The 18,035-nt window shown below is 38.5% G+C and overlaps 1 protein-coding gene across 11 annotated transcripts in view; it reads right to left on the reverse strand.

Annotated features, from left to right (window-relative positions):
* Nucleotides 1-15,410, reverse strand: part of MLIP (muscular LMNA interacting protein) — a 144,130-nt gene extending 128,720 nt beyond the window's left edge. For 2 of the 11 annotated variants that reach the window (XM_053222682.1, XM_053222678.1), the window contains exons 1-3: nucleotides 14,318-15,404; nucleotides 6,709-6,864; nucleotides 2,572-2,964 (exon numbers count right to left, since the gene is read on the reverse strand). In XM_053222682.1, coding sequence (XP_053078657.1) covers nucleotides 2,572-2,964; nucleotides 6,709-6,864; nucleotides 14,318-14,413 — 645 coding nt within the window. In that variant the 5' untranslated portion in view covers nucleotides 14,414-15,404. Of the gene's footprint in view, nucleotides 1-2,571; nucleotides 2,965-6,708; nucleotides 6,865-14,317 lie in introns of all 11 variants that reach the window. The other 9 variants (XM_053222677.1, XM_053222675.1, XM_053222673.1 and 6 more) reach the window with 8 other exon arrangements.
* Between the last annotated feature and the right edge of the window lie 2,625 nt (nucleotides 15,411-18,035).

The following is an 18,035-nucleotide window of genomic DNA, read 5'->3' on the forward strand; positions in this document are numbered from 1 at the left end:
GCTATCAGAATCATATTGAGGGAGAGTTTATTCTGACTCAGAGAACCAAAGCTGACTTCATGAAGGGGTCAATATCTGTGCAAGGACTCCAAAGCTGTGAATACTTAAAAATGTATTCCTTTTACACACCTTACTGAACCTCACCTATGTGAAAGACACTGTACTAAGTGCTGGAAACACAGAAATAAATGAGATAGAGCTTGACTTAAGTTGTTCTCTGCCTACTGAGGAAGAAAAAATGATGTGTCATTACAATACAGTGAAAAGGAGTTATAATAGAGATTTTCTAAAAAGGCTAAAAATATATATGGAAAGTGGAAGAGGTGCTCCTTCTGCTGAGCTTAGTGTTAAGTAGCCCAGGCCAAAATGGAGATGGGTCTGGGGAAGAAATAAGCTTTACAAAGAGGAATCAGGGGCTCAGGGATGGAAAGCTATGAAGTGTGTACTTTTGTGATAGTTCAGAAGAACTGAGGAAGAGAAGTACAAGATAGGAACAGAAAATGACATCTAAGCTAGTTTATTGAAAAGTTAAAAGCCAAACCAGGAACTGAAGGCATTTTTTAGGATAGCTTAATAAATTGTTGCTAATAGTGCTAATTTGTAGACAGTTCTATACATGGATTCGTTTTTACCAGTTAATTCACTTAAATGACTACATTTCTGATTGAAAAATTGACGTTGTTGGCATGAAGTAATCCAATCAGGATATTCTTTAGAGTTGTTGTTCCTACTACTGACTACATTAAAATTCTGAATGCCTTCTTTGGTGCCTGGATCATTGTAAATGATGTAAACATTTGTGGGTAACAGTTACCTTATTTCATCTTATTTTTATTTGATGATGTTCTACTATTCATCACTCAAATGGATTATTATAGGAAATGGAAACAGGAACAATGGCTATTCCCAAACTTTTCAAGGTCTACTATTCCTCCATTAGTGGTAACCATAATTTTCAGCCACTACTAGTGAATTAGGTTGAATATGCCTTTTCATTAGGAGCTTTGATAACATGAACTATAACCTACTGCAAAATAATATATTTTGGAAAAAAGATCCCAAGATATGTATCCAGTCTCTAGTTTGACTTATATATATTTGATCACATAAAAACAAGTTAAATGACCAACTCAGGGGGAAAAAACCTAACAAGTGGGGGAAGGAGTGAATCAAAAATCCAAAAATTGCTTCATTAAGAATATTTTCTTTGTTTTCTTCTATTTTTTATCATCATGCCTTTATGTTCTTCTTCACAGGGGCCAGATAAAATTACCCTCCCCTGACTATGAGAGCCCCCATGTCTACAACTTGGTGATTCCATCATCTTTCCTGAGGCAAGAAAGAAATATTTAAGCCTAACACTGCTTACTGAGAATATGTTTAGTTATATAATTAGAACATTTCCAATCATTGAAAATAAATTTTGAGAGGAAATAAATGTTTTAGTCCAGTAGACCAAGATGGGGGTACCCTAGTGAGAGTCTTCTACCATGAAAGAGTAGCCTAAGGATACTGGATACTTAAAAGTGACATAAATTAAGCATCAGGAAGTCAGTGAAAGCTGCAGAAATGAAGATAGGGTGACACCCAAATAAGATGCCTACTCTACAATTATGCATAGGTCCTATCAGCCCCAAAGGGCCAACTCACCAATAAAAATGTTCTCCCAACTACTTTGAGGTGCTTGCAAGTGCCTTGTCTAACAGATCCTAAATAGGACATCATGATACTGACTCCTGCTTTACAAAAGAGAACTTTGCATCCACTATCCACTCCCAAAGCCAGCCTTTGCATTCCTGACATTCTACCTAAGCCTTATCAAAACCATTTTATAATTTCATTATAACAATTAGCCAGCCAATGGCAAATCCTTCATATTTTTCCCTTCAAAATCCCTCTCTATCCACCTCCTTTCTTTCCTGCCCATCACAGAAATGGGTCTTAAATAGGTTCTCCATCTTAAAGGAACTCTTCAATTTTGCTGCTAAGTCTTGGTGTGGAATCTTCTCCCCATTTCGCTGAGGCAAGCCCTGCACTGGTAGGTTCCAGGACTACAACAGATTCTCTCCATAAGACACACAGGTGAGATTTCTTTTTTCTTACACACTCTTGTTTCCTAGCCTGTCCTTTTACTACTCTTTCAGCAGTTTAAAAGTAATGTGTCTACATCTGATATTCAATTGATGTCTTCCCACAGGATCTTTCTCCTATCTGAAGTATGCTTTTGGATGAAGCCAGCTAACCCAGCACTGTCTCCTAAGAAAGTCCCAATATCAACCTCTTCCAAGAATTATTCAAAAGTAAGAGATAACATTCCCCCAGATCCACTCCAGCTGAATATTTTACATTTTCTCTTCAGCCAACTCGCAGTACAATTATATAATCTTTTTTGTCTTATGAATTAATTATCTATATTTACTCTGATGATTTATGATCTTGGGATTTTGGTTTTTTAGTATTTTTTCTCTTTGAGAGTTTTATTTGCTTCAAACAGGAAGGCCTTTGCAGACAGCCTAGGATAAAGAGTATGTAAACATTTTCTTTTATTCTATGACAAGAAGAAAAACCTACCTGCCCATGCTTTTGCGGAGGGGCAATCCCATGAGATATTTCAGGATGTGATGGGGCCTGGAGGTCTGTCCCCCATGTCTTGGGACGTACCACATCAGAGGCCAGAGTGGAGGAAATTGCTAGAGACTTGGGCCGAGAAGCTGTGGTGCCCATCCCTCCAGGGGGGCCTTGTTCACCTTTTCCACTGGTAGATTCATCTTCCCCTTCCGAGTCCACAACAAAGACATATTCAGCTTTAAAGAGGTCACTTTGCTGCATTCCTTGAAGTTCGTTTGCTTTGAGTCCCCTTCCTTGTGAAATATTTTCACTGACCTCTGAAGGATAAATCAATGTTCCTTGGTCTCTCTCCCGTTGGCTCCCAGCATTCAAGGTCAAGTACTCATTGGAATCAGACTGTAATTAATGTAGAGACATAAAAGCATTGACATTGGTTTGACACTGGCTTCTGTTTTGCCTGTACTCTTAAAAGTTTAACCTGCTTATGATTTCCAAAGACTAGAATTTTTAGGAATATATGTAAAAATCAGGTTGACTTAGGAGAGACTGGATTGAAATTAATGGCTTACTTTTTTTCAAAAAAAATTTTAATGTTTATTTTTATTTTTGAGAGAGAGAGACAGAGACAGAGCACAAACTCAGGAGGGGCCAAGAGGTAGACACAGAATCTGAAGGAGATTCCAGGCTCTGAGTTGTCAGCACAGAGCCCAGTGCGGGCTTGAGCCACAAACCATGAGATCATGACCCAAGCTGAAGTCAGACACTTAATCAACTGAGCCACCCAGGCACCCCTGAAGTTAATGGCTCACTTTTACTAGCCCAGTTGTCTGTCCTAGTCCAAGCCCAAACAACTTCAAGCTCAGAATCAATATCAAGTAAACCTGCTTTAAAATAAATCATGATATAATTTCTTAAAAAGAAATAGAGATAGCAATGTTTCCCATGAAGGCATTCATGAAACAAATGGGCGTTGGTCAAGTGTTTAGTTAATGGTCAGGCAAAACCTGTATAAGTCAGAGAGAAAGGAAACCTCACTGAAAGTTCCCAAAATAGTACAAATCTCTCTGAAAGTCTGAGAGGAAAAATAAAACTAGAACAAAATGCGTAGGTATTCAAACAAAACAATCTAAACTAATTGGGAGGAACTCAAGAATCAGACACCAGGAAAAAGAAGTATTTTTAGTACAAAGTATTTTTCACCACTATTTTATTTTGTAATTCTAATCTTTTCCCACCCAATTTTTTTATGAGTACAGAGAGGGTTTACAAGACCAAAGTACGATAGCTTTATCAAACTATCAAGCATCTTTTTCTAAAATGATAACTGTACTGTACATTAAGATTGTATTTAAAAGACCCAACGTTTATTTTCTTGGCTTTGATAACCATGCTGTGGTTACTATCCTTTTCTTTGCAACATTTCTTTAGGTCTAAAATTACTGCAGAATAAAAAATAATAAAGAAGACACTAAATAAACTAAAATAAATGAAATTTCAACTGTGGTAGTAAACTTAACATGTGCTATTATATGCATATATATCATATGTGTAAAAATAGAAGTCAAACTACTGATTATATATAACTAAAAAGGTGATTTTATATACCCACTGTACATTCCTTAGCTGATGATGATTTAGTCAAGATAAATGTAAATTGCTTCTGATTAGGATTTCTCTGACAATGGTCATTTCACATATTAAATTATAATGTTACACAATAATAAAAACCCAAATTAGAAAGAAGTTTAAATTAAATATAAAAGGATTCAGGAGTGCCTGGGTGGCTCAGACAGTTAAGCATCTGACTCTTGATTGTCAGCTCAGGTCATGATCTCACGGTTTGTGGGATCGAGCCCCAAGGTGGGCTCCATGCTGACAGTGCAGAGCCTGCTTGAGATTCTCTCTCCCTCTCTCTCTGCTCCTCCCCTGCTCGTTCTCTCTCTTTATCACAATAAATAAACTTTTAAGAAAATTAAGGATTCTGAGACAGATTGCTTATTATAAAAAGTAACAATAACTAAAAAGATGGCAAAAATTGAACTAGTCTTTGAAAACCTTATTAGTGATCTAAAATAATTCCCTTCCCCATAGTCCATCGTTCTCTATTCCTTTAGTTTGATGTACTTTTGTACAGCTTTATCATTATCTGAGATTTCATTATATGCTTTTCACTTTGTTTACTGTATGCCTTCCCAATAATGAGTTACAGGAGTTGACTTTATTAATTCAGAATCCACTGCACCAAACACATAATGCATTCAGTAAACAGTGGTTGAATATATAAATTATCAAGAGGTTATTTAGCCTGCCCTATTATAATATTGAACTATTTAAAAAATAGGAAGAAAAATCTTGAATATTCTAAAGATATAGTTGTGTGCATTTCAGTGCAATCAGCAAATAAATATCAATGTCTCAGGAAGCTCTGGAAGTTTGCAACCAAGATTAATATATATGTCCACAGTCATCTCATATGCTCATAGCACCTATAACAAAGGATACCATAACTATGTGTGTGTGTGTATACATATTTGAGAACTCTTAGAGAGAAATTTCCTGGACATTCCAACTGTCGTGTGTAGGATCTCCCTGAAATAATGTGGCCTTAATAGTCTTTGAAATAAGGCAGTAGCATTGAAAAATCTCAGGATCACAGATATATTATAGCTTTCCAGATAAGATGTTTTCATACACCCAAGGTGAATCAGATTATTTTGCCCCTTTTTAGTGAATCAAGAACACCACGAAATCCCCCAGTCACATTTTATTCATAATAAGACAGTATTAAAATACATTTTTTTAAGTAGGTTCCACACCCATCATGGAGCCCAACACAGGGCTTGAAATCAGGACCCTGAGATCAAGACCTGAGGTGAGATCAAGAGTTGAACACTTAACTAACTGAGCCACCCAGGCACCCCTTAAATATATTTTTTAAAGAGAAAGGGTTTTTTAGCCAAACTGTCATTGCACTAACACAAGTCATTATCAGGGTTTTTTGTCTGTTTTAATTTTATTTCCAGTTTGGTCTCATTATGCTATGATAAGCATAATCAGTGTATAAATACAATTTTATAACCTATGTTGTTGCTTACTATTATAAAGTTAATACTTTCCATGGAATTACATAATCACTATAATTATAACCTTGTAAAAGTAATTTATTATCATATTCTTAATTTTATTTTTCTGATTATTAGCTATTAGACTATTTTTATTTTTCCCTAATTGCTTTCCTAAATGACATTTTTCTGCCTTTGTACTATTTCCTTAAAATATATTTCTTTTTTTTTTATGTTTATTTATTTAATTTTTGAGAGAGAGAGAGAGAGAGAGAGAGAGAGAGAGAGAGGGGAAGAGAGAGAATCCCAACTAGGCTTTGCGCTGTCAGCTCAGAACCCAATGAAGGGATCAAGCTCATGAACTGTGAGATCATGACCTGAGCCGAAACCAAGAGCCAGATGCTCAACCAATTGAGCCACCCAGGCTAACTACAGGTCAGGCTAACTACAGGCTAACTACAGGCTAACTAGCCACCCAGGCTAACTACAGGCTAACTAGCCAGGCCACCGGCTAACTACGTTTCTAAGAGTTAGTTATTGAAAATTATGACAGCTTTAAAACTATGGATAAGGGCTTTCCACCAAAATTGTATAAATTCATAGAGCTAGCTGCAAAGCATGAGCATGCCAATACCTTCACAACTGTCCCAGTACTGGATATGACACTTTTTAAATTTTGCTAATTTATTGCATGTAAAACAATAATGTCTCACCATTTTATTTTGTATTTTCTATCAAGATAAATTCAAACTTCTCAGGAAATTTTGTTTTTATTATTTTAAGACATATTTGGGAGAAGGGAAAATGCCAGGGGGCAGAACGTGTCATGTGAATAGCAAAGAACAGGGTGTCAACTCATGAGTTGAGAATAGTGTATTAGAGAGAAGCAGGGGTATGATAATTACACACACTATTACACACTTATATTTTTAGTCAACCTTACATTTCACAGACATCTCACTTTATGCAAAGGAAATAAACATTCATACAAATTTCCAAGTCATTATTATGGACAATTGAATGTTTAATATAAAGTTGCTTAATATAAAAAAAAAAAAAAGAAGAAAAGTAATCCTACCCTATTTACAGCTTCTGGATTCTTATCACTTGGTTCCTCAGGAATTTTAACAAGGAATTTAGAGGTGTCAGCCAACTTAGAGTGGGTTGGTAGTCTTCTGACAGTGGGGACAAATGTGAAGATCAGAGGTTTGGCTTCAGAATCACCAGAAGAGACCTATGAGACATGTAATAAATTAGACCTTCAGTCCTGTCAAAGGTTTATCTTGACTTTATTTTCTATACCCCATGATATTTATCTCAGTTATTTTGATAAATTGCCTATTATCCTGTGGTCATGTGTATGGTTGCCAAAAAAAACACAGCTATAAAAACAGTCACAGTGGATCAGATCCCCCCCCCTTTTTTTATGATTCCATTTATCAGAGAAAGCAGTACAACCCCAGAAAGATCCTGTTGTAGGGGGATGGCAACAAAACAGTAGATTGGCTAGGTGGTCTTTTGGAATATTATAGGGCACTTCTACCTCAGTAGGATCATCACAAACACAGCATCTAGTCTGTTTCAAAATTGACTTTTATTCATTTAACCCTGGGTTAGCAGTTTCAATTTGACTCATAATCACAACCATGCAAGAAACTTCCAACATGTATCATTAATGAGAATACTAAAAACTGGATTTAAAATTGAAAGAATGCTTTTTTAGCGATTAGAACACCAATGTCTCTCCTTGAGGACACACTTTCTCTTTCATTCATGCTTTAATAATTCAAGAATGATTGTGTTTATTTTTTTAATTTATTTAAATTTTAGTTAACATACAGTACTATATTGGTTTTAGAAGTAGTTTTCAGGGATTCATCATTTACAGACAACACCCAGTGCTCATCACAAATGCCCTCCTTAGTACCCATCACCCATCTAGCCCATCTCCCCACCACTTCCCCTCCATCAACCCTCAGTTGTTTCTTAATATCCACATATGAGTGAAATTATATGGTATTTGTCTTTCTCTGATTGACTGATTTTGCTTAGCATAATACATTCTAGCTCTATCTATGTCATTGCAAATGGCAAGATTTCATTCTTTTAGATGGCTGAGTAATATTCCATTGTGTGTGTGTGTGTGTGTGTGTGTGTGTGTGTGTGTGTGTCACATTTTCTTTATCAATTCATCAGTCAATGGACATTTGGGCTTTCTCCATAATTTGGTTATTGTTGATAATGCTGCTGTAACATTAGGGTGCATGTATCCTTTCAAATCTGTATTTTTGTATCCTTTGGGTAAATATCTAATAGTGCAATTGCTGGATTGTAGGGTAGTTCTGTCTTTAGTTTTCTGAGGAACCTCTATATTGTTCCCCAGAGTGGCTGCACCAGAATGATTGTGTTTACTATTTGTTGTGTGGCAGGAACTCAAGGAGCTAGGGATGCCCTAATGAATAGGAAATAGTCAGTAGACCACACACAAGAAGAAAAAAGGGGATGCACAAACCACAAAGGGAAAAGTGTTGAGTGGTGCCTGCCTACCCAATCTAGGAAGCTCTGTAAAAGGCAACACCTGAAATTTGGTCCCAGGGAAGAGGAAGATCAGGATATCCCAGGCTAAGAAAACCAGATGATTGAAATCATGGAAGGGTAGCAGCAGTGGGGGGTACATATCAAATTTGGATTCTGTCTGATTGACAACAGAGAACAATTACAGCACTGTAGATTGGGAAATGAAGTAGTCACATTAGAATTTTAGATAGATAACTCTGGGTTTTTGTTCCACATTTTATTCATTTTTGAGACAGCGCAAGCAGTGGAGGGGCAGAGGATCTGAAGTGGGCTCTGTGCTGACAGCAGAGAGCCCAATGGGGGGCTTGAACTCATGAACTGCAAGATCATGACCCAAGCCGAAGTCAGACGCACAGCCACCTAGGTGCCCCCGATAACTCTGGTTTTAAAAGACATGTGACTAGTAACAAGCACAGAAAACCAAGAGCAATAGATTAAGGACTAAATGAAAGGGAAAAAGAGAAGATCCAGCTGTAAATTTCTCTTTCTAGAAATCTGGATAAAGGGTAAAGAGGGAGGTTGAGAGGAGTTAGTGAGGGAAGGAGAATCTAAGAGGTGCCTCTGCTGGCATGTAATAGGGTAGACCTGAACATGTCTGTAGACTTGGGAAAGGAGCCAGAAGAGAAGGAAAGCAAAACAAGGTCCTGGAGGAAGCAGGCAAAATATGTTAAGAGAACGGGAGAAGGAACATGGCCTCCTTTGAGTCCAGAGAAAATGAATGAAGATACAGAAAATTTCACGAATGTGGTGCAGTGGTGGAAGCAGAAAGGTGGCATAATCAACACTGATGGTAAAATCAACCCCACCTAATCAGAGTAACACTGCCCCTTGGCTACCTCCATGCCTCTGTCACAAGAAATATGATACACCCCGGCAGGACCCTCACTTTCCTCTCCCTTTAAACTGTGCCCACTTTCTGTGCCTTGGACCTCTCAGGCTTCATTGTGGCCTTCCCTTTAACCCCATCCATGTCAGCCCCTATAAGGAACCCAGGCTGGAGTCATCCCGCAATTCCTGTGTGCTATGCACACCCCCTCATTCTTTTCCCATCTGTGCCCCATCCCAATTCATGAAGTATTTCTACCATACACATTCTGAAATTCAGTCAGCCATCATACAATCTCCCATGTCCTTAAGCTCTTCTCCATCCTCACTCTAATCAAACCACTGCTTCCTCTGAAGGGCTCTGTCTCTAACAAGCTTGTTCAATGGTTGCTATTTTCCCTCACACTGGACCTGGAAGTACAAGAGTGTCCTCCTCACTCCCCTTTACTACTTCCAGACCATTCTTCTTTCCTCCTACCTAGAAACTTCCAGATGTGCATCTCATGTCAAGAGTCTATACCACTCATGACCTCTCATCTTCACTGTCATCTGCCCACACCCAAATTAAGCAAGCTCTTCTTTCTTTGAAGATTTAGTTCGTGGCTCAATTCCACTCCCTTTAACACTATGCTTTGCTTAATACCCAGTATCACAGCCCATGGGTAATTTTCCTCATATTGTGTTGACCTGGCCTCTCAATCCCTAGCCTCAACCAATAGCCACCAGCCCTCTATAATGTCACATTTTCCATTCTCTGATCTCCACTTCTTTTCTTTCCACTCCTCCCTCTCATACTCCAGCTGCAACATTTCTCAGACCCCACCAGAAGGAAAGTCTACTGATCCCTCCAACATTATGTTTTCCCATACTTCTTTTTTATTTTAGCCAGCCTCAGTGACTGTGTTTACCCCATGCATACTCCTCAAGTGCCCTGCCCTCTCTCACATCATCCCTCCCATTTGGACAAATCACAGTCCTCACTAAATCTAACCTGCTACCTAATCTACCCCTTCACCACAAAGGTATGTAATTGGAAGAAATCACACAACTGTGCTTACCGGTTTCACTTCAAATTTATGACTCTGAGCCTCAAGCATGCCCTTCAATGTTGCTCTATAAACATATTATAGTTCTATAGTCCATTCACTCTCCCACTTGCCTAGAAAACTCACACCCTCTCCTTTTTTCACACCCTCAATATCTTCTTCCATGGTCTTACTCTGACCCGATGACTTGGTTTCTTATTTCACTGAGATAACTAGAGCAGTCAAACAAGAATTTCCAAGGTCCCCATCACTACATCTACTCACCCACCCACATCCTTGTCTTTCAAGTGGCCTTCAGTCCTGCCACTATGATCCCACTAAAATCAACCCTCACTTGAGTATTATGCCTTCTACTTACTTTCAATTTTTCAACAAGGTCTTATTAAATGTCTACTAAATGCTAAGACATCACTCTAGGTGTTGGCGATGTAATGGTGAGCACACTAATAGAGTTTACATTCTGTGGAGAAAGAAGTAAACAAAATAAATATGTAAAATATATATTACTTTCAATAGGCAGAAGCTATGAAGACTGGCTATAAGGCTATGGCAGTAACCCATGGGAGAGAAAATGGTAGGTTGAACTTGGGTTGTTGCAGTAATCACAATAAGAAATGTTAAGAGTCTGACTATATTTTAGTTTTTTTAATTTTTTGTGATGTTTTATTTATTTTTGAGAGAGAGAGCGTGAGTGGGGCAGGCACAGACAGACAGAGGGACAGAAGATCTGAAGTGGGATCCATGCTATCAGCAACAAGTCCACATGGGGCTCAAACTCAGGAACTGTAAGATCATGACCTAAGCCAAAGTCAGACATTCAACCGACTGAGCCTCCCAGGTACCTTGGTTCTGGCTAGATTTCAAAGGAAAACTTAGAATTATCTTAAAAATTAGATGTGGGATATAAAAGATAGATAAGAATCAAGACATGTACAAAATTTTTGACCTGAATAACCACAAGAAATTAAATTTTATTCACTAAAATGGGGAAAACAACAGGTGAAGCTAGTCTGAGAATAAAGATCAAATGTAATATGCCAAATACAGATCCAAGTGGAATTGTAGGTATGGAAGTCAAGTTTAGAGGAAAGTCTGTGCTAAAGATAAAATTATTAGGATTGTTAACTTGTACATGGTATTTAAAACCACAATACCAGAAGAGATCACCAAGGTAGTAAGCACAAATAGGAAAAGAAGAGGTCCAAGGTTGAAGCCTCCAGAGTTGGAACACTAAGTTATCAAGCAGCTAAGGAAGAACTAGAAAAATTGACATGGGATTTTAAGGAAAACAGAAAAGACTAGAACGTCATTGACAGCAATAGGAAAGATGCCTTACTATAAACAAAAGGAGAGACAGAATATGCCGAGGACCCGTAGTAGTGAAGCAATTTGCTTGGACATTTGATATTTTCTCCAGGGATGTGTCAAACTACCCCTCACAGGAACAGAAAAAAACAATGGTAGCACTTACAGAGTTGGTGTTCAGAAGCAGTTTTGGCAAAAGGATGTTGTGAGCGTGAGGAAATTGAGGGCTCTAGTGAGAGTAGAGCAAGCGAACACCATGGAGTGAAGTTTGGAGAGGTACAGAAGAGGAACCCTCAGATTCAGGGGACCAGTGGTCTCTGACGCTCAGAGACCAGATTTGATAACATGGTGAGTGTTGGGGAGAATGACTTGGGGTTAGAGTACGGTATGTGAGAGTTTAAGATTTAGATGTATGGTAATTCTGGACGATTATGTGGTCTAAGGCTTCGACCTTGAGACTGAGTATCTCAGAAGAAAAAAAAAAAAAACAGAAAAGGCACTGAGATTGGGAAGCTCAAGTAACTGTGAGACAAGAAGGCTGACAAAGTCATTCTGGTGAAAATGAAAGCCACCATGGATGATAAGACTGGACTGGACAGAGAGACTGAGAGCATGATGGCACTCAGTGAGCCTGGGGTCAGGAGGTAGCTGGATCAGGCTATCTGACACACTAGATTATTAATAGGTATTTTCTTTGTGAGTATGTAATCAAAGAAAGAGAAGTGGATATCCTTACAGTATATTTCACCCACATTATATGTCTAATGAACTAACTGTAGGCCAGTTTATTATAGGGTACAGCTTTCTGATAACTAAAAATATTAAAACAGCCATGCCTTCTAGAAACAATTCCTTAGGGAATATAAAACACACAGACAAACCTTTCTGAACCATCTCTCACTCTTTAACCTTCTTTTATGCCTTTAAAGATAGTTGTCATTATTCCTTCATTGCAGTCATGTCAAAATTGCCAGGTTGCAACTAATCATCCGAAAATAATAAATCAATGCTCTCCTCTGTAGTGAGGAACATTAGATCCCTTGTGAGATTTGGGAAGCCCATTAGTCTTATCAGCAACAACAATATGACACACTTACTAGATAGATTATTTTCTAGGAAGGCTTCTTTACATGACTAATCTCATAAATATCATGATAGATAGCGGTTTTAGCAACAAAATCATTAGAGGTAGTTCAGATAATTCATCGCAGAATTTCATGTGGGTAGGAAATAAAGACAGTGCTTTAGGAGTCAAAAAAGAAGTGAAACTGTGAACTTATCCCCAGGTTCTATAGGCCCATCATCTCCCCACATGATGACTACAAGTCTGTCTTATGTTCTATCCCCATGAAATTTAAATACCAACGTATGAAAGGGTTCAGTATTAAGTGCCCCATGAGTATGAAATACATACAACCATTACTAACAGTAAGTGATTTTGCCTTCTAAAACACACACAATGATGAAAATTCATTTCTCCAGCCTTGTACAATTAGTACAATGCAATCCCACTTAAATCTCCAAAATACAAATAGATCTCTACTGTTGATACCCCATAAATTATAGACTTTTTAAAGGGTAATAGCTATAATTTTAGTGAATAAAATGGAAACAAAGTATGAGTGAACACTAACGTTTCAGTGCATAAGGTGTGCTTTTAATGCAGTGCCCTCAAATGAATTTCTAAGCATAACCACACGTTGACAATGAAAGCAACAGCAAAATAAAATTATTCCTTTCCATTTTATTGTCATATTTTCCTACAGACACAGCCATATCCTACATAAAATGTCTTTCCCAGTATAGGAGAACAACTTTTTTTTTTTTTAATTTTAGTTGAACCAATACATGATGTCATTCAAGAATAACATAAAAGGGAAAATCTAATAGGGCTAAAGATGTATTCATCTTCCAAGGTTACTGCTGGAGAAAAAGATCAGGGATAAATTCCCATCTGCACACATATCCTCAGAAGCACAACCACAAAAAGGGCAATGGTTCGGTATCTGCTTTTAAGCTGGGAGTACAGTGTTAGCATGGGGCTCTTTTCATCGCTATTACCTAGCATCCTCTTATCTAACCAATGATGTACAAATTTTTTTTTGTACAGAATTTAGGTTGGACAAGGATGTGAAATTATACTATGTAACATTTAGATGTAGAGCCACGTGTTAGTTGATAGACTGCTGAATCCCCGGTTGAGAAAAGAAGAAAAAAAATTTTTTTTTCTGTTTCCTGCACACGGTGGCCAAGTTCCAGGGGAGCCCAGAAATGAATCGCTATGGTGATGAAAAATCATTTTCCACACAAAGCAGAAACAGATGCACGTTAATACCACTGCACTTGTTAAATGCCAGTTAACACTTTCAGTTGCCAATGCCATTTAAAAACGCATCTTAGTTCTTGTTCTTGGGAAACTACTTTAATAATAGAATTAGACCCAGACGGATTAAACTCTCGCCCTAAAAATGGTTTCAAGCACTCGACATCTCTTGAGACTGTCCCCTTCTCCCCGGACAGGCGAATAGGAACTTAGGAAATTGTGTTTTCCCACACCATGCAGGTTAAGTGCTCCGTTGCTCAGTTTCAGGCTGCAATGCCTTCCTGTCTACTATTTCCCTAAAAGTTCTCTTCCTTCCCATGTCAACACCCACACTCACAGATGTCCACCAGCCTCCTGTTGAGCAGAGGCATCCCTGGGTGTCAGCTTCAACACTATGCCGAGGGCAGTCCTGAGCATTTTTTTGGTTGGCCAGTGAGCAGTTCGCTTTTATCTGCTGGCCCCTTCCACGAACTGTAGATAACATTTCATTTTGACATACAGTCAAATTTATCTATATCCAGGCAGCTCTCCCTCAAGCCCTCTTGCAGCAAACAACGAAGTGCACAGCCTTTAAAAGTTCCTGAAAACAATAAGGAAAGACTTCCTTTTACCTGGGGTGTGGTCTGAATGCTCCCTGCTAAGACGCACGAGTTCATTTGGAAGTAATTGTTCTCGCAGTCCCTCGGAAGCCCCTGTTCTGGAAGCATTGATTCATCACACAAGGGAGTGAGCAAACCGATGACTGAGGTGTGGGAAGGGAGCCTCTCACTAAAACAACACACACTCACACAGGGAAAAAAAAAATTCTAAAAAGAGGTAAAGTGGAATCCTCCCTGAATTGAAGAATCCTGTCAGCTCCCAAGAGTAGATTTATGTTTAGACAATTTTTAGATTTGGCATTTCATGAGAGGTCATACCGACTGCTGAAATGGAGCCAGTAGAAATTAAAAAAAAAAATGCCACCTATATGTGTTTGCCCTCTTTTCTTGTCACGCAAGTATTCCAATTACATATTCTGCAAAAAGAAGAGAGAAGCCAGAATGTGCCGCGACGAGAAGCTGATTGAAGGGCCCAAGCATCTGCCAATCTCAGGAACCAGGTGGTCACATGCACTGAGAACATTTAGAGACACAAATACATGCAAACACTGTGTCTAAATAAAGAACGACACAACACACAGTGATCATTTCAAAAAAATCAATAATATGATCGGCCGTGGGCATGTAAATGCAAGCAGCGGGAGCATCTGTAGTGACTGAAGTTCTGCTATTAATCAAATTAGCTCTAGAATAAAGCTTGGAATCAAATATTTGTGGGGAAAAATTCCATTCCAAGGTTCCTGGAAGATGCTGAGTGTCCTGACTGCAGACAAAACTTCACACACGGAACTGATTGGAGTCTTCAGATTTCAGTAGTTCTATATTTTTTATGTATTGATTTTTCTCCAAATCTGTTTGGACTTGGCAATGAAAGCACAAACCTACGTTTGTGCTTTGGCAATGAAAGGTGGTGTGGCGCAAGGGCTGATTATAGACCAAAGGCTATGGAAAGCAATGAAGATTTTATTTTCGAGATCTGGATTATATCTCTTAATTTTCAACCTTATCAAAAGTCTGAAGGGGCACATGGTCTCATAGTTTGTGAGTTTGAACCATGCATCAGGCTCTGCTCTGAGAGCTTGGAGCCTGCTTTAGATCCTCTGTCTCCCTCTTTCTCTGCCCTTCCCCCACTTGATTGTGGGCTCTTTCCCTCAAAAACAAACATTCAAAAAAGGTTCTAAAAAACACAAAACAAACAAAAAAGCCTGAATTTTTGGAAACATTACAAGTAAGGTAATTGCCAAAAGTGATTCTACTAGCACACTGGCAAAAATTCTTCCAAATAACATAGAACTTTTTGACCTAGAAAGTTATCTAAATTTCCAAATAGAAGTGCTGTTATGTCACTAAACAAATTTATGTGTTCCTCTATGCCAAGTATAATTATGGATACTCAAAAGAAAACATAACACTCTCCTGCCCTCAAAGAGCTTACAGTCCAATTAAGAATATAAAACAGATATATAAATAATAGAAATACAAACCAAAAAAGAACAGAAAAGGAGAGAGGAGAAGGGAAGGGAAGGGAAGGGAAGGGGAGGGGAGGGGAGGGGAGGGGAGGGGAGGGGAGGGGAGGGGAGGGAAGAGAAGAGAAAAGACAAGAGAAGACAAGAGAAGAAGTTCCATATTGAAGTTCTCAAACTTTACACATAAACCACCTAGAGAGCTTGAGGACATCAGGGACGGGCCCCCAGATTCTCTATTTCCAACAAGCTCCCAGTTGATGTTTCACAGCTTGTTCATGACACTTTGAGTAGCAAAGACTTGGAGAAACTTTTGGAGGGAGGGGAGATCACAGCCACATGGAGTAATTCAAGGATAAAGTGGCATTGGGGCCACACTTAGAAGCATTGGGGAGTGGGGGCTTGGGAATGTGGGATAGAATAACAGTTATTTCAAAGCAGAGATAAAAGCTTGAGTGAAGGCACCTATCAGAACAGCAGTAAGCAGCAAGTCTATTCATAAAGGATGAAATCCTAGAGTTGGTCATTCACTGGCTATGGGACCCAGGGGGACCTCTCAAAGGCAGTCCTTTCACCTGTGAAATGTGGATAAGAAGAGTACTTATCTCACAGGGTTCTGGCGAGGATGAAGTTGAAATCATATAAACCCTAAAGGCCACACACCTCAGTTCCAGTGAGTGGTTCCCCAAGGGGAAGTAGCAGTCCAGTCCCTTGTCAATATTTCGATCTGTTCATGCCAAGCAGACTCAAACAACTATGAAGCTCTTCTCCCATACCTCATTCTGTCCACCTTCTGGTCTTTTCTCTCTCATTCCCTCCCCCAGCTAAAACAATACTTAAACATGTTGGCAAGTCAACTTTGGAAGAGGAAATAAATATTTTAACCCCTGTCTTTTGCCCTATTTAAACTCTTCCTTGAATCATTTTACAACATGGGAACCAATTAAATTCACCCATTATTTTGCTATTTTGCTCTGTGTCTCCTTGGCAACTTTTCTCTAATCATTTTCTTTCTCTTGTTTTATTAATAATTGTTGGTGTTACAGACTATTTGTTATATTGATAGAAGTAATAATTGTTAGTTAAAAAAACATAATGGTCATGCATTCTAGCAGCATGCTTTAGCCATCTGGTTAGTAACTACATATAGCCTCAAAGAGCACATGTATTTAGGACAATTTCTATAGAAACCATCCTCATTTGAATAGAAAATAATGGCATGGTTCAAAAAACAGGCCCCAGTCTTGGATGATGAAGAGCATGTAAGTTTCTTACACAGGATGGAAGGGTGGGGAGGAGGAGAGAGTCTATTCTCCAATTACAACCATTTTCCTATGTATACAAATGTCAATTAGGGTTTCCCAAAACCCTGAAGCATTTATAAATACAAACTTTTTTTTCACAGCTCTATATAAGCATTTATTCAATTAGGTTAAGCCAGTTGTGCATCACATAAGCATACATGTTTATTTCTCCATCTTGTTGTATAAACACACACTTTTTAATGATCTCTCTTCCACTGCAGAACAAAAAATACCCCATTGAATAATGTTTTTCCAAAAGTAAATAAAGTTTGTCAAAGTTTGCAACAGTTTCCAACTTCTCTTTAAGTTTTGGCATTATTGATGGCTGAAGTAGGACCTCTTTCACCTTCTTATTTAACAGATATTACTACAGTAACTTCCAGCCAAAAGACTCTTCAGGTAGTGCTTTTAAAATAAGTAATATGGAATAAATAGTCCCTCTTCTTGATATGGGAAACAAATTTGAGGGGAAAGTAGATTAGCACACAAAAGTTTTCCAAGAAGCATGGGATTAAACAGATCCAGTTGCCAAGGCTAGACACCCATTTGTCTGTTCCTATGCTCTGTGCTTGATAAAAGAAGGTACTAGAAACTCATTTATTTATCTTAATAAATATGTATTGAGTACCAGAGACTAGTCTAAGCTCTGAGGGACATGAAGATAGAGAAGATTTGGACTCTATTCTCAACATGTGTTATAGTCCTATGAAGAGACACAAGTTACACGGGTCATGAGTGAGGTCTGAGGACAGTGCAAGGTGATGTGCTGAAGATAGACTGTATGGGAAAGTGGTGTCAAGCCATTCCCAGGGAGATTTCACTCTTAGCTTCTGCACTCTTACTTCCTATTTCTGGTGATCAATACTAGGACACTTATTCTGTTTTAGCTGTAGGTGGAATTTTTCCTCCACAAATGGGAATCACCAGGGGTTTGGATTCCTGTCTCCAGGGCAATAGGTGATT

Source organism: Acinonyx jubatus, chromosome B2 (genome assembly GCF_027475565.1).
Source record: "Acinonyx jubatus isolate Ajub_Pintada_27869175 chromosome B2, VMU_Ajub_asm_v1.0, whole genome shotgun sequence".
Lineage (NCBI taxonomy): Eukaryota > Metazoa > Chordata > Mammalia > Carnivora > Felidae > Acinonyx > Acinonyx jubatus.